Source organism: Micromys minutus (assembly GCF_963924665.1).
Source record: "Micromys minutus genome assembly, chromosome: 5".
NCBI lineage: Eukaryota > Metazoa > Chordata > Mammalia > Rodentia > Muridae > Micromys > Micromys minutus.
Genome location: NC_137974.1, coordinates 47,656,509 through 47,679,072, shown reverse-complemented (window position 1 = coordinate 47,679,072; position 22,564 = coordinate 47,656,509). Strand labels below are relative to the sequence as shown.

Below are 22,564 nucleotides of genomic sequence, written 5' to 3'. Positions count from 1 at the left end.
CCTACCTGCCAGGTTGGGCTCTTACCCCTCTGGAACCATAGGCAAAATGAACTCTCCCTTCTGTAAGTTGCCATGGTTATGGAATTTTATCACCGTAACTGAGAAGTGACTAATACAGGAGAACAGTCAGCTTACCACCTGAGGGCATATTTTATCATGGTAGGGAAGCCATAGATAGCAATGGCTGGCTTATATCTCAGCAGACTGAGAACTGGAGAAAGGAGAATTCTGTGCTCATTTGGCTTTCTCTCTTCTCCCATTTCATTCAGTTTGAGATCCTCGTACAAGAGAAGATCTACACTTAGGATGGATCTCTTTAGTTACCACTGCAAACACCTTCAAAGACAGCCCTAGAAGTGTGTCTTCGTCAGGGTTTCTATTCCTGCACAAAACATCATGACCAAGAAGCAAGTTGGGGAGGAAAGGGTGTATTCAGCTTACACTTCCACATTGCTGTTTATCAACAAAGGAAGTCAGGACTGGAACCCAAGCAGGTCAGTAAGCAGGAGCTGATGCAGAGGCCATGGAGGGATGTTACTTACTGCCTTGCTCAGTCTGCTTTCTTATAACCCAGGTCTACCAGCCCAGGGATGGCACCACCCACAATGGGCTGGGCCAGGGATGGCTCCACCCACAATGCCCTCCCCACTTGATCACTAGTTGAGAAAATGCCTTACAGCTGGATCTCATGGAGGCATTTCTTCAACCGAGGTTCCTTTCTCTGTGACAACTCCAGCTTGTGTCAAGTTGACACAAAACCAGCCAGTAGCCTCTCAAAGGTGATTTCAAATCTAGTCAAAGTGACACAAACTGACCAGCACACAGGCGATCTAACGACCGGCTTTTCATTATATTGCAATCACTGGATCGGAGAATGTTCTACCCCACCTGTATATGTTTGCTCCCCTATGGCTGGCTGGACCCTGGTGCCACCCTGCTCATCTAGCCCATGAGTGAGAGGATTCACAAGCCCAAGCTGAGAGCAAGCTTATTCTTATGACTGGGCCACCATGGGTCACCCCGCCTACTCACCTTCTATGATTCTGCTCAAAGAGTTAACAGTAAAAATAGGGCAAGGGGAGAGGAACAAAGATAAAAATGTATGTCAGAGGTACTCTGATGTGTACAATGCTCTTTGCCTGGTACGAATAAGATTTTTCTATCACCTTTATCTTAATCAAAGTTTCTTCTTCATCTAAACAGAAGTAAAGCTACTTGAGTTGGCTTACGAACAAGTAAAATTTCATTGGAAGAAATAGGAGGTGTTAAAACTTTAATATGCTTATATTTGAGACAGTTTGAAATTTGATTACTATGTAGTAGTAGTGTTGGGAGGCAAGAGCTTTAAGAGATAAAAGGTTCACTAAAGGATTGGGCTGATTCTTGCACAACTAGATTAATTACTCTGAGGAGTGTGTTGTGGTCAGTATTAAATATGGAGTAACCTTTTATCCCGAGCTAGTGTCAGCACCAGTAGGGCCACATGGCCCTGCGAGGTATGTTTATCTCAGTGACTTCTTGCTGCCCCCAAGTACTCGAAGACCCTGGCTTCTTTTGACCCAGACAGTCTGCTCTGCCCGCCCTGGCTACTTCAGACCTGGTCCATGACCACCCCAGTGTGTTGTTTTCACTCACTTTCCCTTGGTGAGTTGTTGCCAAGCCTTGCACACATACATCCAACTCTGTGGCAGGCTTTATATTTCCCACCACGATACCCTCTTTTGTACTCAATTAAGTTGCCACATCAGAGAACACACCAAAGCATTCTGATCCAATTGGTATGATCCAATTTGCCCACCTGGATAAGTCAGATCATCCTTTACAATTCCATCCTTTATGAAATATTAATAACAATCTTTATCCATGTAGAGATGCGCCGAGAGAAACATCTACATCTGCCTCTATGTTACCCTCTCTTGAATCTCCCACTTTCTTCTTCCTCCCACCTTACCAAAATTTTGTCCCCTCCCTCTCTCTCTACTGTCCAATCATGTATTGCCTTGATATCAACCTGCACATCACCCTTTCTATTTACTTCCCATATTTAATACTTACCGCAACAGGAGTCGGTTGCTCTTCTTGCCTTTTAGGCACCTCCCTGGTCTCTGGAACAAAGCCTTCCTTAATTTTCCAGCAAATATTCTGCTTATTTGAGAAAAACAAATCTACAGCCTCGTCTTTATTTTCTCTCACTTTGATGGGTCTGATGGTTAATCTCTGTAATCTCTGTAAATATGGCTTGATCAACTCTTTCCCCCATGGAAAACTTCAGGGACCATCTACAGGCTATGACTCCTAATTTCTTATTATGACATTCCGGATGCTTCAATTTAGAAGCTTCCAACCTTTCCAGCCCATGTGTCTAAGTTGTCCTACTTTCTCTACCTGTGGTCAGAACTTTAGAAAAGTCAGAGCCAGGTTTTTTGTTTGTTTGACTTTGGCTACAATATTGCCCTAATCAGTCTTTCCAGTTAGATCACTACAGTGTTGCCCCTACAAATTGCTCCAGTCGGATCACTACAATGTTGCCCCTACCAGTCTCTCAAGTCAGTTCACTTAACCCCTGACTTCATTTGTTTCTGATCACAGGACTAAACTGCATCCTCCTGCCCAATTGCAGCATGGCTGGTTTTCTCTAACGGAATGGGAATGTATGTCAATTCCAGGCCTTCCCGTCTTCACTGAATAGTGTGAAGAAACTGGAAAGCCGCAGCATGAAGGCAAAGATTGGAGCCACAGCATGGGTGAAGGACCTGAGTCCATGAATGACTATGTGGAGCAGGCTACACATCTATGGAATGAAGGAAGGAGTAAGTTTTGCTGGTCGAAGTCCCAGAGTACATGGTTCATAACAATATTTAGCTCTCTCTAATATTAAAGCACTTGAGACTGCTCCATTTTATGACTTTTAGACAACAACCCCTCTGCATTTCCTCTCCAGCACTGTTGGTGGTACTCAGCATTTAATTGTTTAGCCTTATGAGCTACAAGTTTGTGTGTTTTGTCTTCCTTTGTGGAATGTAAATTTTTGAGAACAGGTGTGGAAGTCTCTTGCCACACTTTGGCCTCAACTAGATGGACTTCAAGGGCAGGAGCTGCTCAACACTATACACTCTAAGGTGGAACTGTTGTGCAGTGAGCTGGAATGAAAAGAGAACCCATGAGGCTGGAGAGGGGACTTGGGGATTAAGAGCCGGTACTGCATTTGCAGTGGATGTAAATGTTAGGAAATCTAGCTCCAGAGAATCCATCCCTCTTCAGACATACTACATAGATATGTAGCCTGTCTGTCTGCACCTACACACTTAGAAATAATTGTTTTGTTTTGTTTTTTGTAGTTGTTATTGTTACTGTATTGGTTTGATTTTAAGTTGAAGAGGCAGTTCCTTATCTTCTCCTTTGGGTCAAGGGGATTTCATCAAGAGTCATTAAGACTTTAAAATCCCTTAGTTACACTAACTAAAATCCACCTAAAACGTAAACATTTCAGAGCTCAACAACATGTTAAATGCCAAACATTATAACCACTCCCTAAACTATATAACCAAATCAGCTTCAGTCCAACATGTTCTAAAACCCAAAATTGATAACCACTCCCCAAGCTATAAACAAATCAGCTTCAGACCAAAATGAAAAAAAAAAAAAAGATAATTTATAAGGTTTTAAGAGTATTCTAAATTTTAGATTTTCAAATCTGTTGTTTTACCTAACTTGGACATGTAGCAGCTTAGAGGGTGTGGCCCATAGGCTGAAAGGCACTTGGCAATTAGGGCGTCTACCCAAAATTAGTCTTTCAAATATGCTTGGCTTATTCACACAAATATTCCTTATGATACCATGCTAATAGAAAAGTTAGACACATCACGGATCAGGGAACTGCTGTTTGGGCAGAAACAATGCTATGCACGGAGGGCTCCATGGGGAAATCTTCTCACAAGCGTGTTCTTCATCCACCATGAATTCTTCAGCTGTGGCAGGCTGGGGATGACACTGGAGAAGGTCCTAGGAGGTCCTTGTGAGCATAGGCCAGGAGCCATCACATGTGGGCCCGTGTGGGCCCAGTGACAGACAGTGCCAGAAGTTCAATGATCTTTGAGGCCAGGGCCATGCAGTCTCAACTCTTCCTGCTGACAGGTATCCACACCGAGGCTAGAGAAGGTTTGTCTCTGGAGCATGGATGGCACTTTGATCCTAGAGACTACTGCCGATCTTTCAGTTCATGTATTACTTCATTCGGTGGTACTTTTAGGGTTCACAGCTTGTTGCTAGTTGGCCAGCATAGGGATCATCCACCTTGAGAATATTTCATTAGCATAGTAAGACCTGTCCTGGGATTAACTTGTATTTGAGCTGCCTAGAGCTTGTTTTTGTGGCCTGGCTCCCATCAGAGCTACCTGGTGGCCAATTTCTAGCCTATAATCATTACATTATTGCAAGTCACACAAAACGGTTACTAACTTGTACATTTAAAAACAAAAACAAACACTTACATTCCTAACAATCAGTCATTCGGAGAAGGTGAATAAAGCTAGAGGCACTTAGAAATCAGGGCCTTAACGATTCATTAGATGTCAGGACTGAGGCTGACTTTGCTTTGTGATACTTTGGGTATCACAGACCACCAGAAGGAAAACAGAGAAAGCATGGCGGACGTCTCACCATTTGAGATTTGGTGGCATATACAAGGGGAGAAGCTAAATGGAGAACTCGATAAATAGGTTTGAACTCGGAGAAAGCAAGGAAAAGGAAGCGTAAATCTGAAATGTATTGATTGGAGTGTTGGCAGCAGATTAAATCGTACAGGAAAATTTGTGGAGTCAGAGAAAAGGATGAGACCTTTGAAAACTCTTAGAGATCATTCAGGGCAGGCAAGTCAGTCAAGTAGACTAGGGAAAAAAAAACAGAATGGAAGGGCAATAGGTCTAAGGAAGGCATTTTAAGGAAGAAATCTTGAGATGAGGTAGCACCGGAAAGCAAGATGTCCTTGGCCTTAGTAAGAGCAGAAGACGCCAGAGGTGATTGGCAAATGCAGTTTCCCTGAATGAAAGGCAAGTGCATGAAGTTGGAAACAGCTGGGGGTGTGGGTGGGGGAGGGGAGACCGCGCTCTGCTTCAGTGATGAAGGGCCGGGAAAGACAGGGTGACACACAGAGCAAAGCTTGGAAGTGACTTGGTGTTGAGGATGCGGACTTCAAGACTGACGCTTTAAGGAGGGTCTCGGAAGGAGCGTTGGAGGTCACTGAGGCTTGAGGTCTGTAAGTTTGGAAGTGGAAAACACAATTTTCTTTTGAAGGCGGCAGCACAAATAAGTACTGAGAATGGAAATTGAGTGGGTGGGCGCCCTTCCTATCAGGGAGCATCTAGTGTAGCATCTAGCGGTCGCGACTGTATGGCTCTGCTCCAAAGAGGAGGCGCAGTCCTGAGGCTGCAGGGCCTTGGGAGGAGGAACTCACTTCCCGTTTCAAAGAGAAAGTGGAGCTATTTCTTCAACAACTCTAGACAAAAAGAAGCGTGGAGTTGAGGTTTACTGCAGGGATTCCACAGCCCTCGGCGGGACGCGCAAGACAAGCCACAAATAGGCTGAGAACGCGCGGATCCCCGGAGAGTAGCGGCCAGGCCCGGGTCGCTGCTGCTTAGCGTCCCAGCAGCGCTTTCTCCCCCCCCCCCCCCCCCCCCAACGAAGCGGGTCTGCCCTTTGCGCCTCCTTCGCCGCGAGCGCCCTGCTCCGACGTCACCCCGACACGTACCAATGAGCGGAAGAGGAGCGCCTGAGTGATGGAAAGGGCAACCAATGGTCGCGCGGTGAGGGGCAGGACTAGGCGGGAGCGGGCCACCGCGAGTGGGAAGCCGCGCGGCGGGGGGCGGGACGCGGCGGGGTGGGAGGGGGAGGGCGGCCCCTCCCCTGGCGGCGGCGGGCAGGGGAGCCGCCGGAGTTTAAGCACGCGGGAGGGAGATGAGATCGCAGCTCGTGCTCCTTGCAGGTAACGCGCGGGGCGGCCCGCTGAGGACCGAGCGCAGCTGCGGGGCGCTCAGAGTTGGGCGCGGAGTGGGCGCAGGCTCCCGGGCTCTCAGCTGAGCCGCCAGCCCTGTGCCGGGGCCCGGGGGCGGCGCCCGAACCCTGCATCTCTACTAGAGTTAGCTCCGAGACCCGAGCCGCCTCTGGCGGACGCCGCTTCGGGCGGTATGCGCCTGGGTAGAAGCCGCACCCGGGACAAAGAGCGCGCGGTAAGGGTGCGCGCCCCGGGCTCAAGCTCCTGCACTGCCCTGCTACGGCCGAGGTCGCCGCGCCAGCCCCTTGCCTGCTACTGTCTGACCCACCCGTGCAACAGCTTTGTAGCCAGGGAGTGCACCGGGTACAGTGGCCACCTGGCCGCGGGGTCCCCGCGCCTGGTCGCCAGCTGGCCAAGGCACAGGCGACGCTTGGCCGCCCGCCCAGGGTTACATGGCGAGCCACCCAGCAGCGCCAGGAGTGCCAGTTACTCTACGCTCAGCTGTAGAGCAAAGCTGGTACCACTGGCCTGGGAGCCTGGAGTCACAGAGCGGCTGCCTGGAGTTTGGGGAGCCGAGTAGGTGGTGCAGCAACCGCCTCACCTCCTGCGAACTCCATGGGGAGTCTCCGTTGTTGATGTTGTGACTGTGGGCTGTTTGTGTTTTCTTTCTTTTTATAACTACACACCAAAGAAAGGAGGAGTTAGAAGAAAGATCTTGCCACTGAGTCATCCATAGTTTGCTCTCACCCAGGGAACAGATGGATGGGGAGAATTAAAGTAAGGATGGACAGGAGCCCTTCTTGCCCCCTATACCTGCATCCCCTCAAAGCCCTGCACCATAGGTGGAACTGGGGCAAAGTGAGGCATGCAGGCCCACCTAGGTGGGGAAAATGGTTACAAGCTAGCCAAGTGGAAACTTTCTGAGGCAGGAATTCTGAGTGTGAAACCTCTGATGGGCAGCCACTTGGATATTCTTGAATTAGGGAGATGGGCCACAATGGGATTTACCTTATTCTGCATTTGGCCCGGCACTACTGAGGACGGCTGGCTCTTTTGCCTCTGGCATCATGTGTGTCAGCCCTCCCTGAATCATGCCAGAATGACGGTCAGAAACTATCACATTATTTAACCCGGTTTCTAGAGGCAGGGTCATGCTCCATCCTGAAGGACAGCTGGCCCTGGATGCTTTGCCCTTACTATAAAGGACAAGAGCCTCTTCGTGCTTGTGGAAGAGTCTCCAGTTAGGTAGGTGGCTGCTGCTGTTTGCCCGGGGTGAATCACCTCGGTTGGGTCAGTCTGCTTCATTGCAGCCTGGGCTGCTGTGTCCATTGTTATCAGAAGCTCGAGGTTCACAGTTCAGTGCCATTTAGCCTTTGAGGAGTTATTGCTTCAGGTCTTTTTGGCCTTTTGATTGACAGGTGAATACATTTGAACCCCCTGAAAACTGAGACTAACTATTAAGGAGTTTGAGTATTGGGGATGGAGACTACTGGTTTGTTCCACACCGAACCTCTCTAAGAAGCCAGTTCAAGAGTCACCAGAACACTAGCATTGTTACTGTGGCTCTGTCTCTTCAGACTACTAGTAGTAGGTTCTGTGTAGATGAGTCACTGCTGGAACTGAAGTCACGGTGAGCATCCTGTCTGGCCCCTCCCTATAGTGAGTCTATCATCCAAGCTGTAGCTGAGGAACCAGGACTCTCAGGCAGGGTATAATCTGGAGAAGACCATTAAGGACATGTAGCTTTGTCAGAAACAGGAAGTGTTCTTTCTTATACCTTTTTTATAGGGATCTGAAGATCTCTGCCACCTTGTTGGGTATGGATGCACCGAGCCATATTATAAAACAAGGGTTATTTCCTTTTGGAGGAAGGAGTGTTGGGATCAGGGTTATTGTGTGGTGTGAAGTTGGTATAGGACGCAAAGTCTCCACGCCTGGGAAGTCATATGCTGACGATCTGCCCAAAGGAAGGGTTCCCCTTTGTTGGGTACATCCTGTCACCTGGTGGGCATTGCTGGATGTTAAGGAGGTATTGTGAGGAACTATGTACTGGTCAAAACAGTGGATACTAACTGCTCACAATGCCTCATTCACTCCTTACCACAGCCTAAACAACACTGGGCTACTTTATTCTACTGATGCAGAAACTGTTCCCAAGGGAAAGCATGTAGCTCAGGGAAATGTAGCCACCGGGTTTCATGTGCTTCTATCTCCAGAATCATATGGACTGCCGGAGCGAGGATTCTGAGAACTTCACATGGGTTTCTAATTACTGTAACTTTGTTTGCATTTTCTGATAAAAGGCATATGTTGGACTGTTCAGCTATGTATGTAAAGACAAGTCTATTAAATGAATGAGGGCATTTGAATATTTTAACTACAGCATAGTGGCAAAGGCATTGGACTAAAGGGGAGTCCCCTGAGAGAGGAGAGATGCTTCCATGAGATGGCAAGAGCCAGTGAGGATTGAGGATTAGGGTGGAGGATGGCAGGCCTGTACTGTAGGTCCTCTGGTTTTGGTCCCCCACAGAGGAAGAGATCAATTTGACATCAACTCATCCATCCAGCTGACATCCCAAAAAGGAGAACCTGGTCCACCAGGGCACCGCAGAGGTTGGGGATCCACAGTCCATCCTACATATATGTGGGCTGTTGCTTGAATACCAAAATGATTGGCTTGGGCTGTGAATATGAGCAGTCGGGGAATGACTGTGGCTAACTTAGGAACACAGATTATTTCACTGATCAGTAATCATACAGCCTTTTGAACTTTATAACAAACTGATTTCATATTCTAGTGTTTAGGGCTCGGCCTGAGAAGTCAGGACCAGTTATATGACCTCCTGTAGATCCTACAGAGTCTGCTATCCACTTAAAATTGGTATAAACCGTTTGTTTTCCCCAAACGTTAGTTTTCTAAATCAAAGAATGCATTTGGTCCTTCGCCTTTTTTAAGTTGTGGCATCTCCTTTTTTTTAAAATTTTGAAGTAGCAGGAGTAATTTCTCTAGGTAGAATGTAAAAGAGCAATCAAGGTGTTCGTGGTGACCTGACTACAGTTAGGTTTTAAACAGTGGCTTACATTTTTTCCCCCCAGTGGAAAGAAGAAAGCTACAGAAAGTAGGTGGATTATTCCCCCAGCACTTGCTAAGAGCAAGCCTTACATCAGGCAGTGATTGATGCTCTGGGGACAAGTAGAGGAAAAGTTGCAGGCTTTTGTGTCTGGATTGTAAATAGACTCTGCCTCTGGAAAGGATCAGTGCTGCTGTTGAAAGGTGTGCCCTGCTGCCCATCACTCTGCCTTTACATTTATTCAGCCAAAAGACAGTAAAGAAAATTCTGTGGACTGAGATTCCAATTTGGTTGACTTGTCTATGTATTTACTGGAATATCTGGAACCAAATATATACAAGATGCTTCCTAATCAAGGGGCTGGCATCTCCCCAACCCCCATTGGCATGGAAGATGAATGGAGACTGTCTTCTCAATAGGGAGGACCAGAGCTTTTACACCAAAAGCCTCACAGAAATTATAGGATGGCCAGCCTTCTCCAAACATCTGTTAAACCCCAGGGACTCAGTTTAGAAACTGTCTCCATTACATTGGCCTATAGGTAAGCTGTGGGGGCATTTTCTTGATTAAAGACTGATGTGAGAGGGCCCAGACCACTGGGCAGTGCCATCCGTGACAGGCCTGGGCTCTGTAAGGAAGCAGGCTGAGCAAGCCAGTAAGCTACATTCCTCTGAGTTCCTTCCACAGCTTCCTTTAGTGACTGAACCTGTAATCCAAAGAACACCTCCCCACCCCCAAATCCAGTGAAAACTCTAAGGTAGGCGGTCTCCTTACCAGTTAATGATGAGGGAGTAGTTTCAAAGAGTTGTAACTGTCCAAACTTATAAAGACTGGAACTGAGCAACCTGACCAGAAGAAAGCACATGTGGAAGGTGTGGTGGGGACAGGGACAGAGAAGTGCTGTGCAGATAATTTTGTGTTTGAGTCTTGGAATTGGTCCAGGCTGTTATGCAATTCTCACAGCTAGAAAGGTCTTATATTTTGCTTTGTTCCACGGGAAATAGAGACTCCTGCAAAGCTGCACAGTTAATAGATGGCAAGGCTGAGGTAGAACTACTTTGTCCGTTTGAAGGTTCTAAAGAAGTACATATGCCTAACTCGACTCTTGGTACAGAATTGCTCCTTCACCCCCCAATTGTGGGATAGCTCATTTCTTTTTGGGACCTTCCAAAGAAATCAGCTCCTTTATCTCTGTGTAAAACCCCACCTCAATCAGTCATTGTCATGTGCTCTAGCCCCGAGTCCCCTCTCTTAAGATTTTTAGCTAAATGGCACATGCATTTGAGTTGTACACACAGACTGTTGGTTCTATCAGAGTCATGCTTCATACGGCACACTCCTGCTCCCCACGCCGCAGTGTGCCAACCGTGTACAGTTACTTCTCTGGATCAGTGAAGCTGATTGTTACTTTTTCAAAAGCTTTGTAAACTGGCTCTGAGAATTAAAAAATGACTTGCCTAATGGGGTTGGTGAATATGTGATTCTATTAGTTAGAATTCCCAAAAGGAGAAAAATCCAAGTGCTTCAGGTTCCGTTGGTCGTGGTAAGGTCTGGAAGACTGCTTCAGTCCCAGGTCACTTTTCTGTCCACTAAAGCGTGAAAGCTGGAACTTAACACATCTGTCTATTTGAGGACTTTGTATAAAATGGCAGCATACCTCCCGATCTAGCTCTTGACTGCTTAAGGTAATGATGCCTGCCCACTGCAGAAGCACTCTTCAGGATATTTACATGATGCTGTTTCCCTTGCAGATTTCTAACCAGCATAATGCTGGAGCAGGAGGCTGGCGGCCTGCAGTTTTCAAGATGGCTGAGCTGGACGCTAACTTGGATCACATCATCCCATCCATCCTTCCCCCTTTCTGGGCTAAGTTAGTAGTGGGATTTGTTTCCCTTCTGTGTTTTGCAAGGAGCTATGATGGAGATTTTGTCTTTGATGACTCTGAAGCTATTGTTAACAATAAGGTTTGTGTCTTAACCCTCTAGGAAACTTAAGCATGCTCAGTTTCCTTCTGTCTCAGTAATCATCCTAGCGGATATTCTCTGTCACACTTGGGCCGACTCAGTCTGGGTCTCACAGGCTATAGATTTCCCATTTTATTTTACGTATAATCTGCTAAATGCATTGCCTCAGGTGTGCAGCACCTGTCCTCGCTCAGGAAACCCCATGCACGTCTCTGCTAAGATTAAAAGTCTGGGGCTTTTGCGGAGCATCTCACATTTACTGCTTGAGGTTTTATGAAACTTTCCAGAACTACGAAAGAGAGACTCACGCATTTGCTCTAGTGATGGATGGATCTAATCATCCATTGAAAGGTGTGTGGTCTGTAGCAGGCAGCAGCTGGCTTTGACTGTCCTTCACTGTGTGAGCTCGGTGTGCTGACAGCTGCTGGAAGAACACATTCTGCTGCTGAGGGATACCACATTCCTACTCATTTGATGTTTGGAGACTCACGTTTGCTGACCTTGCAAACGCCTAGTCAGGAAAGTAGCCATCCTTTTCTTGTAAAATGGGAAGGGAAAGATTCAAATAAGCCAAAAGACAACGAAAGCAAGAAAGTTGGAGGCAGGCAGAACCAGTGCTCAGAAGTGGCAGGAGGTCCATCCTTTGTGATGTTTGTTATTCAGTACACGGGTTGTGTAGCTTTCTCTATGGCCAGAGCTTGAAGGAATTCACCTGCCTCTCTGGGGCATGCCATTGACGTGGCTATTGCAGCACTGCTATTGCATGCTCATAGGAAGTGAAAGTCCATCAAGATGACTCAGCAGGGTAAGGCATCTGCCACCAAGCCTAATGACCTAAGTTCAATCCCCAGGACTTATATAGTGGAAGGAGAAAGCACTACACATGCACCCCATGGTGTGTCTTTTTGGCATATGTGAGCCTGCACTCACTGATGTCACCAAATGAGGAAATGTCCTTTTTACATGGAAAATGTCAAAGAAAACTCCACATGGCAAGACTTGTGTGTTTTGAAGTTGGAGAAAGCCATGTTTGACTTATAGGTGTTTTGTTTGTAGCATGGTATTATAATTACATTTTTTTTTAATTGAGCCAATGTCTCATCATATTGCTTGGCTGACCTGGAACTTGCTCTGTAGGCCAGACTAGCTACAAACTCACGGAGCTCCATCTGCCTCTGCCTTTCGAGTGCTGAAGTTAAAGGCGTCCATTACCAAGCCTGGATCTCTTGATCCTCACTTTGAAGACATGTTTTCCGCTTGTGATTTCCTTCCTTTCATTCACCTGTCACCTAGAACAGGTGGTTCCTTTGCGGTTCTTGGTTGCCATACTTCTCAAACATGAGAAGCATGTAGCTCCAAATGACTATGCCACATTGTTGGCTTGCTAGCCACCATCAGGATTTCTTTCCTTTATTTTCCAATAAGGATTCACCGTTACTTTTGAAGTTCTGTCGTTTGTTGTGGTTTTTCTTCACACTTCTACCTGGGCGCGTAAAGGGTTAATTCAGAACCTGTGTTGGACAGTGCCGTTGAGCTGGGCGCATAGATGCATGGGCTCTGGTGTGTGGAGCGTTCTGGTGCTTGCAGTAGTTCTTCCATGTGAGAGGAAGTGACCAGGCATCTGTGCCTCTGCCGAGTATGGTTTGAGCAGTATTTCCTGGAATGTCACCTCCTGTCCCTTGTATTGACTTTGCATCCACATTTCTCCTTCCCTGTTGAATGGAGTGCACGGCTCCACTCCTGAGGTTGTCTTCACCACATACGCAGGTGGTTTCTGGGTCTGGGGGTGTTGGATACTGTTGCTAGCTGCTTCCTTGTGCTGAGTTGCTAATTCTTGTTCCCTAAGATGATGTCTGAGTGGTGTTAGGAGGAATTTGCAGTCTAATGTTCTCATAAATCATGAGGGGAAAAAAGAGACCTTTCTCTCGCATGCTGCTTCATGTAGGCTGGGCCTAATCAAATATTTAGAGCTTCTTTGGTGTTCATTTTCTGTTCCGAAGGGGGAATAGGATGCTACTCTAGCCACCTCAACTGAGGAGGCACTTTTGTTGCAGAACACAAAGGCTTGGACTTCCACTGTTGTTGCTGAGTTAGCAGATGGATGCTGTGATCTTTGTAAAACATCCAGCTGTCTCCTTGGATGGATGATCTAGATTTTTAAGGCCTCTGAAGCTGGTAGAAGTGAATGTCACAGTGAGAATGGAGTGATCAACTTTGCTTCTGTTCTGCCACTTGAATTAGCAAGTAGCTCGTTCTGTAGTGAGTATTAAAATCTAAATTGTAATTGCAGCATAGATATTTGTTCTTTGTGGCCAGCTGTCATTTACTGCCTCTTGTTTCGTAACATTTTTTAAAGAGTGTGTGTGTGTGCACGCGAGTGCATGTGAGTATATGTGAGTATGTGTATACAGGTGCATGATAGGAGAGACTACTGAATCTCCAGGAGCTGCAGTTGCAGTTGGTTGTGAGCCTAAAGTGGATGCTGGGAACCAAACTCATATCCTCTGGGGCAGCAGCATGCATTTTTAACCCACTTACCCATATCTTCAACATTTTAGCCGCTGTCTGTGTGCAAAAGACCATTCTTAGAAAGCTGGTAATAGTGTAGTTTCTCCTGGTGGAGTCAGGAGCTAATAGGAAGATGTGAAGCAAAAATTAGAAGGAGTTGTGAGCTGCCCAACATTGGTGCTGGGAACTCAGGTCCTCTAAAAGAGCAGATCCTGCGTAAACTGCCGGCTATCTCCAGTCTTCTCACTTAACTTTTATAGCATTTAGTTTCATATTTTAAATGTAAGGGAAAATATACTTAGGCATGTTTGGTATAAATTTAAGCTATCTCAATGGAAAGATGATTCTGTTTAATATTTAGGAATTTTGTATTTTAAAATTGTATAGAAAGTCCCCTCCCCCAAGTTTCATAATCTGCTTAACTCACAGTCAAAAGTAGGAACTTCAAAAATAATATTTGCCCCTAATTGTTTAAATTGGTTATTGTTTTGATACCTTAACTTATTTAATTGGCTGTGAAAGAATGGTGGTGATCTTACATAGCCAAGTGGACAGTTTATTCAGCATGGTTGTTTTTTGTTGTTGTTGGTTGGTTGGTTGGTTGGTTGGTTGGTTGGTTGGTTTTTGATGTTGAGGGCTTTTGTTTTGGTTTGTTTTAAGTTTTTTGAAACAAGGTTTCTCTGTGTAGTCTGTGTAGCCTTGGCTGTCCTAGAACTTGCTCTATAGACCAGGCTGGTCTCAAACTCATAGAAATCTACCTGCCTTTGCCTCCTAAGTGCTGTGTCTAGTGATCAAGATAATTAAACCATAGCTGTGAGTAACCAGTGTACCAGGTACTATGGGGACAGGTAAGAGATGCCCCAGAACCCACAGAAAATGGACTGAGACCCACTCAGGATGTTAGAGTGTTGAAGACGACCATCCAGCGCAGACTTGCCTCTGCAGAAAATTCATGAACGAAACAGGGGCTCCGTGTCAGACAGATTGACACGGTGGCTCTGACTGTTATGAGGACATCAGCTTTGGTGCAAGAAGGTGAAAAGCTATTGAAAGGCAGTAACTAGCAGGGTAGGATAAGCTCATGTGCATTTTGAAGTACTTTGTGTAGAAAATGTGAGGGTACAGTGGTCCGTCCGCTAGCAGAAAGGATGAAAAGGGTAGAGGTGACAGTTTGGGGGAGCTTTCAAGGCTGTGGTGAAAAACTAGGAGGGGATCATGAGTCTTTCCCTAGAATGTCCCATTGTGTTCCTGCAGGACCTCCAAGCAGACACACCCCTTGGGGACCTGTGGCATCATGACTTCTGGGGCAGTAGACTGAGCAGTAACACCAGCCACAAGTCCTACAGGCCACTTACTGTCCTGACTTTCAGGTAAGGTGTGACAGTAGAAACAGGTGCATTGTTTGAGGTTTCTATATGATGTCATATGTTGGGGGGGGGGTGTCCAGCATTAGTTCTTATGTAGGTGGAGTACATATGTATTCTAAGATGTATGTGCTCATATTAAGCCTTAGGAAGTGTGCCTCAGGGAGGCTGAGAGGTTGTGCTGAGGAATCTCCATTTCGGCTGCACAAACTAAAACTGAAATTATGCAGAGGTTAGCCTGGCCCCTAGGCAGGGATGATGCTTTCACACCAGTAACGCGCTTGTCTTTCCGGTTCTCAGAGAGCCCCACCCTTTACTGTTTGGTTAAAAGCAGCAAGGGAGTATATAATATGTACCAAAGCAACACAGGCATCCAATAAAACTGTTCTTTTTTTTTTTTTTCCATGACAAAATTAAGCTCTAAATCTTCCTATTATGACCAATTCAATATGTAATGAATATGAAGTTTGCTTTTCTGGCCTCATTAACCAGAGCTGCTGGTCATGTGACAGAGCTCTTATACCTGTTTCTGGGATACAGTTAAATACTCATGTATAGATCTTACAGAGAAACAATTAGAACCACTAGCAATTGGGAAGTAGTCAAAATGGAAGAATCACAGTAACAGCCGAAAGGTGTCCTGTGGAGAAGGCTGGAGACACATGTTCTTAAAGCATCTTGTTGTCTAATGTGTGGGTCATGAGGAGCGACCTGGAGGAAGATGTGGTTTTACCTGTCCTTGGAAAATAATGCCTCTGGGGCCCTAAAGATATCGTCCAGCTGTCCTTTGGACTCTGCCAGTGCCCTACGTCCTGCTCTCCTCTATGGCTCACTGTTCTGTTTCTTCAGGCTTCTTGGCTGGGTAGATGTCATTACCTTGGTGATGTCTGTCGTGTGTGCCTTGTGCATCCACCATGAACCTGTTTGTTGCAGGGTTAACTACTACCTGTCTGGAGGCTTTCACCCTGTGGGTTTCCATGTGGTCAACATCCTCCTGCATGGCGGCATCTCCATTCTCATGCTAGATGTCTTCTCGGTCCTGTTTGGTGGCCTGCAGTACACCAGTAAAGGTCGGAGGGTACACCTGGCCCCCAGGGCTTCCCTGCTGGCAGCATTGCTGTTTGCTGTCCATCCAGTTCACACTGAGTGTGTAAGTATCGCCCACGTGTGACAGTCTGCATGCAAGTAAGAAGACATCTCTGTGCCATCCCATTTTCTGAAACAGGCTCACGATGTGTTCCCCCTGTTTGCAGAGTTGAGCAAACATTACACGGTCTTTAGGAAATACAATGCTCTCCCTGTCAGACATTAAAATAGTAGGTTTTAGGTCAGAGACATCTCTTTATAAATAAATAATAGCTAACATACTGGTAGGCTTTCTCAGAGTGTGCTGGCATCTTGGGGGGTGCACTGTCTGTTTAGCTGGTGTAATTACAACAGCTTCAAGGACATAAATGTTGATGTTGCCTGACTTTGTATCCTAAAGGCCATCAGTTAACCCTTCTTCAGAAAGGCCATCAGAGGCTGCCCCACCTGGGGATCCATCCCATACACAGACACCAAACCCAGACAGTATTGCGGATGCCAAGAAGTGCATGCTGACAGGATCCTGATATATAGCTGTCTCCTGAGAGGCTCTGCCAGATCATGAAAATGCAGAGGCAGATGCTCTTAGCCAACCATTGGACTGAGCACAGGGACCCCAGTGGAGGAGTTAGAGAAAGGAGTGAAGGAGCTGAAGGGATTTGCAACCCAGAGAAAGAACAGCAATATCAACCAACCAGACCCCCCAAAGCTCCCAGGGACTAAACCACCAACCAAAGAGTACACATGGAGGGACCCATGGCTCCAGACGCATGTAGCAGAGGATGGCCATGTAGGACATCAGTGGGAGGAGAGGCTCTTGGTCCTAGGAAAGCTCAAAGCCCCACTGTAGGGAAAAACCAGGGTGGGGAAGTGGGGGTGGATAGGTGGGCAGGGTAAGGGGAGCACCCTCATAGAAGCAGGAGGAGGGGAAATGGGATAGGGGGTTTCCAGATGGGAAACCTGGAAAGGCGATAACATTTAAAATGTAAATAAAATATCTTTTTTTTTAAGAATGCTTTTTCAGTGAAGAGACTATGGTAGTTTTTATTTATTCATTTTTGGAAAGAGACAGGGTCTTAGCTGGCATAGAACTCCCTGTGTAGGCCATATTGGACTCTAAATCACAGAGATCCATCTACTTTACTTCCCAAATGCTGGGATTAAAAGTATGTACCACCATATCTGGCCAGGGCCAGTTTTTCTGTAGTAGCTGACTTTATGATTCACAAACCTTTTCTCAGTATACATAGCATAAAAGCACTATGACGTTAGACAGTCTGGTAGTACTTTATAGGCAGTAAGTATCCCAAGCAGATACAGAAAGGAGAGTGTAGCATATTCCGTGGCCCATGCAAGCACAAAGAAACTTCTCTTGGCTCTGTACCTTCCTCCTCCACCCTCCCTGGATATCTTCCCCAAACTGACTTGACCAGGTGATGGACAGCCAGGAGAGGAGCCTGACCTGCTGTCCTGTGGCCATGTCTTTGTGCCTTGGACGCAAAGGAGAATACACTCTAGACATTGACTGTTGAGTTGTAACTGGACGTTTTGCAGACTGTCAGAAAACCCCTATATACATACTTGAATTCTTGCAAAATGTGAGGAGTCAGGCTGCTAAAGTAGGAGGTTGGATTTGGTCCTTCAGGTCCCACAAAGCACTGGATTAGAATGCTCCATAGACTGTTTTGTTCGCTGTGAACTTGGACCTTTAATAGACATTTAAATGCCTAAGGTCAGTTGATTGTCCTGTTGAGGGTCTTAAAGTCACTTCCAAACTGTTAACCAGAATTCTTGTTCCTGGCAATCTGATGGAACACTGGAGTTTTTATTGTTGCTTTCTACATCTTCTATGAAATGTTGCTTTCTACATCTTCTATGAAAGGCTATGGGCTTATGATGTAAGCGTCCACCTAAAATCCTTTATCTCTCATTTGTGCACAACTGTGACTAAGTTACAGTTGGTTTCAGCCTCACTTCCCAGGGCTAAGTGTTTGTTAAGTCTCAGATACAGTGTTGCATCTGACAGAAACAGGGCTTTCTGAGAGAATCCTGACTAGACTGACTGTTTACTTGTTGTCTAATTGGACACAATCATAAAACCGAAGTAAAATATTACATTAGCCAAGTATTTCCAAAAAGTCTGATTCTAAGTATTAAAAAAACAGATTTGTGAAGAGATTTCAAGGCCTGGGTATGCTTCGAGTCTGTGAATGCACAAGACACACGTGCACATTGCAGTTAAATGCAGCTTATCTGCTAATCTTAAAAGACCATATTTTGGATCTTTAAAAGGATTAGAGAAGAATTTGGAGAGGTAACTAAGCTAGTTGCTGTGCAAGCATTGGGAGCTGAGTTTGATGACCAGCACCCACAGAGAATTCCTGGCATAGGGAAATGTGTCTATATGCCGGTGATAGGGAGGCAGAGAAAGACTGTCCTTAGAGTTTCCTAGCCCAGCTGTTCTAGTCTAATTAACTAGTCCTCGCCCATGAGAGATTCCATCTCAATAATACCCAAGGTTGGCCTCTGGCTTCCACATCCACAAATGTATGTATAAGAGCACACACGCACACACACTACAATGAGGGTGGGGGAGCTACCTGGAGGAAGAAAACAGTATCTGAAAACTCTCTTCATCTCTCTGCCATTTCATGACAACCGTTTAAACTTGGATTTCAAGGAATAAGGAATAATTAAAAATTAGCATTCACACCAGCATACTTTGTATGTTTACCTTTCATTATTTTGACATACTACCCAATTTCCTCTTATCGCTTTTTCCCTGTTATCTTCCACTTTACGTTTTTTAATGCCACCTTTAAACATGTGCAAAGAGCAAGACACCTGGAGCTTATCTTCAGGTGGCAGGGGATGCTGCACAGGTATCCTGCCAGGATGGGAGAAGGCAGCTCATTCCCAGCTGTGGTGTGGCCATGGTGGTCCGTCTCTGCTTGTGGCTCCATGAGGACAGTACAGATTGCAGAAAATAAGTGTGTGTGTGTGTGTGTGTGTGTGTGTGTGTGTGTGTGTGTTTGTGTAAGAAGGTGGAGTAGCACATGGGCCCTACCAGTTTTTAATGATATGCATTTCTTTGTCAATATTAGTGTTTTGTGTTTTATACTCATCCCAGAATTAATACTGAAGGTATTTTTTGCCAAGTGTAAATAAGTACTTATATTTTCTCTTTGTTGTTATTGGGGTTCTTGTGAAACAGGGTATTATGAATCCATGGCTGGCCTCGAATGCCTGATCCTCAGCCTCCCAAGAGGTGGGTTTATAGAAATGTACCACCTAATATTTCCGAGCCCTCTGGTGTGCTTGAGATACAGGGTCCTGACCAAAGTCAACATTGTCGAATTAGACACCTTTCAGTCTGATCCCCTTCTGGGCTCTGATTGATAGGGAAATCATTACAGCCAAATTGATTTGTTCTTCAGCTGAAAGAAATCAAAATCCATCCCACCCCCGATGCCCTGTATGCTGTCTCAGATCATTCTGAATTGTTAGTATACACAGGAAGCTTCTGACAGGGTACTGGTCCCTAAGGGAGGAGAGGCAGGAGCAGGTATTGCTTGTTGTTGAAAATTTTAATCCTGAATCAGGGGTTTCTACCCTACCTTTGACCATTCAGTTCCTGGATAAAAGACATACAACTTGTATTGTTTCCTATAAGCCTTAAACAGCACAAAAACTGGACAGATATCTAACCTCTGTGCTATTAGAATCTACTCTCCTATAGATAACCCCAAGTTATCACTTACTTCTTACTATGTTTCATCTGAGCTGCTCTTAACTCCAATTGGCCAGCCCTTAGGGTCATGTTTTCATGACTCACCTAACTCACAGTGACTACTCATTCTCCTCTTCATCTTCTTCACCCCCTCGTACTCCCCTCCCATGTTTCTTCTGCCCAGCTATTGGCTGTCAGCATCTTTATTTACCAATCAGAAATAACTTGGTTCAACAGGCAGACCATCTCCTCACTGGAGCTCTTGGGGGCCACACTTAGCATTACAACACACACCAAAAGACCACACCTTTATGTTGCTTAGCTCTTGATCTGGTTTGACTCAGCCACCAGGATGAGGTACACCCAGGGCCTTCTTGAGGATGTGAATAGCACTATTTCTAAAGTGTGGCTAAAGATGACCAGTTGCCTGGGGTCTAGTATCTAAAGCTCAGGCCTCTTTAAGACATCTACCCACCCATCCACTGAATCCAGATGCTTTACTAGGAATGGGGCAGGATAAGGTCTTTGAGTTTCAGGCTGGTCTCAAGTTCACTTGTAGCTTTAAGATGAGGATGGTTTTGAACTCTCATCCACCTGCCTCTACCTTCAAATTCTGGGATTGTAGGAACACTTCATCCCTGATCCCTACCTTTAAACTCCTAGATTTCAGCACATAAGGAATTAGTAGGGAAACCCTTGTCCACCTCCCTTTTTTTTTGTTTCCAAATTCTTGTTTCTTGTCCCCAACTTATCTGCCACCTGTTTATTGGATTGAGGGGGTGTGCATTGATTTTTCTTTTCCCCTGAGAAGATCTGCAAGGTATTTGATGTAATCCGAAAGAAAAATACAGCTGTTGGAGAAGGAATTTACCTGAAAATACATATTTTGTAAAATCCAAAAAAAAAAAAAAAAAAAAAAAAATGGAAGAAAAAAAACAAAAGCCTTGTCTTTCTTATGCCCATTCTCCAATGGTTGGATACAGCCTGCTCCTGGATAGCCTTTCACATTCTGTGCTGTGGGCGCTCCTTGATTACTTAACAAATACTCACTGAAATGCTAAATGTGTCTATACTTTAAAGTACTCGATAGAGTTACCTTTTGTTTGCTCATAAGTCAGGTACTCTAACCTTCATCACTTGCAGACTTGAGATTGTCTTTAATAGTTTACCAAAACAGAGATGAGGTGCTTCAGCTGTGCAACGCTAAGCCCACAACCAGGGCAGCAGCACTTTTACCAAAAGGAGAGCTTTCCTTTAGAAAATAAGCCATTTGCTTAAACTTCATTTCTTGGCGGCACTTTGAATATACCTTAGTCACCCGATAGAAGGGGCTTCCACTTCCACAGCCTGGTCTTTCTGGCTTAGCCTTCCCCCCTAACGCCCCCCCCACCACAGTTCTTGCACAGTCTATTGCTTCCCTTCTGTCACTTGAAGAAGCTCTAGTCCCCTGTCCTGCCTCCTCTAAGCTTGTTGCTCTGTGGCTCTGGGACAGTGACTCTGCATTGGCTTTGGTTGCTTCAATTCTGAAAGGGTTTGGGGTCTGTGTGGTCTATCCTAAGCCACAGCTCTTCTCCCTGTATCCTGGCTAGAAGTCTACAAATTCTGGGTATTCTAATCACTTCCTTACTTGCCATGATTTCACAAAAGCACCCTCTCCAATGACCATTAATGTCCTTGGTCCCTCCACCATGAGCAACAGTGTCCTTAGGTTCTCCCCTCCCATGAACAACAGTGTTCTTGGTCCTTCCCTCTCTATGAGCAACAGTGTCCTTGATCCCCCTACCCTTGAGCAATAGTGTCCTTGGTTTTGTTTCCCCCCCCAACCCTGTCCCCATGAGCAACAGTGTCCTTGGGTTCTCCCCTCCCATAAACAACAGTGTTCTTGGTCCTTCCCTCCCCATGAGCATCAGTGTCCTTGATTCCCACCCCCCACCATGAGCATCAGTGTCCTTGGTTCTTCCTCCCCCCCCATAAAGAGTAACAGTGTCCTTGGTCCCCACCCATGAGCATCAGTGTCCTTGGTCTCCCCCCCCCACATGAATATCAGTGTCCTTGGTCCTTTCTCTGCTTGCCTAGTGCATTGTCCTATTTCAAGAAGCACCCTGGTTACTTATTGTATCCTTGATTAAATGAACTTACTGCTGAGTATCCAGAACTCTCATTCTGTATTCATTTAACCCTCCAGTGAACTGCCATGTTCTCTTCAGGCCCATTAAGCTTGGTTTGCCCCCTTGCTTCCTATGCTGGTTGATTGTTACCATTTTTTTGTGACAAGATACCAGACAGAAGCAACTGTAGGAAAGAAGGCTTGTTGTGGCTCACAGTTTGAGGGCTCAGTCAGCCATGGTAGGGAAGGCATGGCTGCCGAGCAAGAGTGTTGGATATCTGGGCATATCCAATCAGGGAGCAGAGAGCAATGAATGCTGATGCCAATCCCACTCTCTCCTTTTTATTTAGTTGTTAAAGACCCCATCCCTTGGAATGGTACTGCCCACATTAAGAGTGGGATTACCTCAGCTAAGTGGTTTAGAAATTCCTTCACAGACATGCCAAGAGGATTGTCTCCTGGCTGTCTAGGTCCTGTCAGGTTGACCGTACTGACCATCACACTTGTCTCTCACACATGCTCTTGCTAGGATCGATTTGTCAATTCATTCTGTCTTATCCATGGACTTCCCAGTGTGCCTCACAATGACAAGTAATATATCTCAGCCTTTCATATGCAAAAGGAAACCTATTCTTGTTCAGCCGTTGACCACACACACCCTTAGGAAACAAATATATGTACTAATTTCCATAGGCATGATATTTTATTTGTCCTTTCAGAAGTAATCAATCTGTCAGACATTAAG

General features: G+C 45.7%; 1 protein-coding gene across 2 annotated transcripts in view; it reads left to right on the top strand.

The window, feature by feature from the left end:
• Positions 1-5,925: 5,925 nt before the first annotated feature.
• Positions 5,926-22,564, top strand: part of TMTC4 (transmembrane O-mannosyltransferase targeting cadherins 4) — a 65,392-nt gene continuing 48,753 nt past the window's right edge. For both annotated transcript variants that reach the window (XR_013975046.1, XM_080917323.1), the window contains exons 1-4: positions 5,926-5,980; positions 10,812-11,024; positions 14,787-14,902; positions 15,830-16,046. Coding sequence is in view for 1 of the 2 variants with exons in the window: in XM_080917323.1 (XP_080773449.1) it covers positions 10,866-11,024; positions 14,787-14,902; positions 15,830-16,046 (492 nt within the window). In the remaining variant the exon portion in view is untranslated. The remainder of the gene's footprint in view (positions 5,981-10,811; positions 11,025-14,786; positions 14,903-15,829; positions 16,047-22,564) is intronic.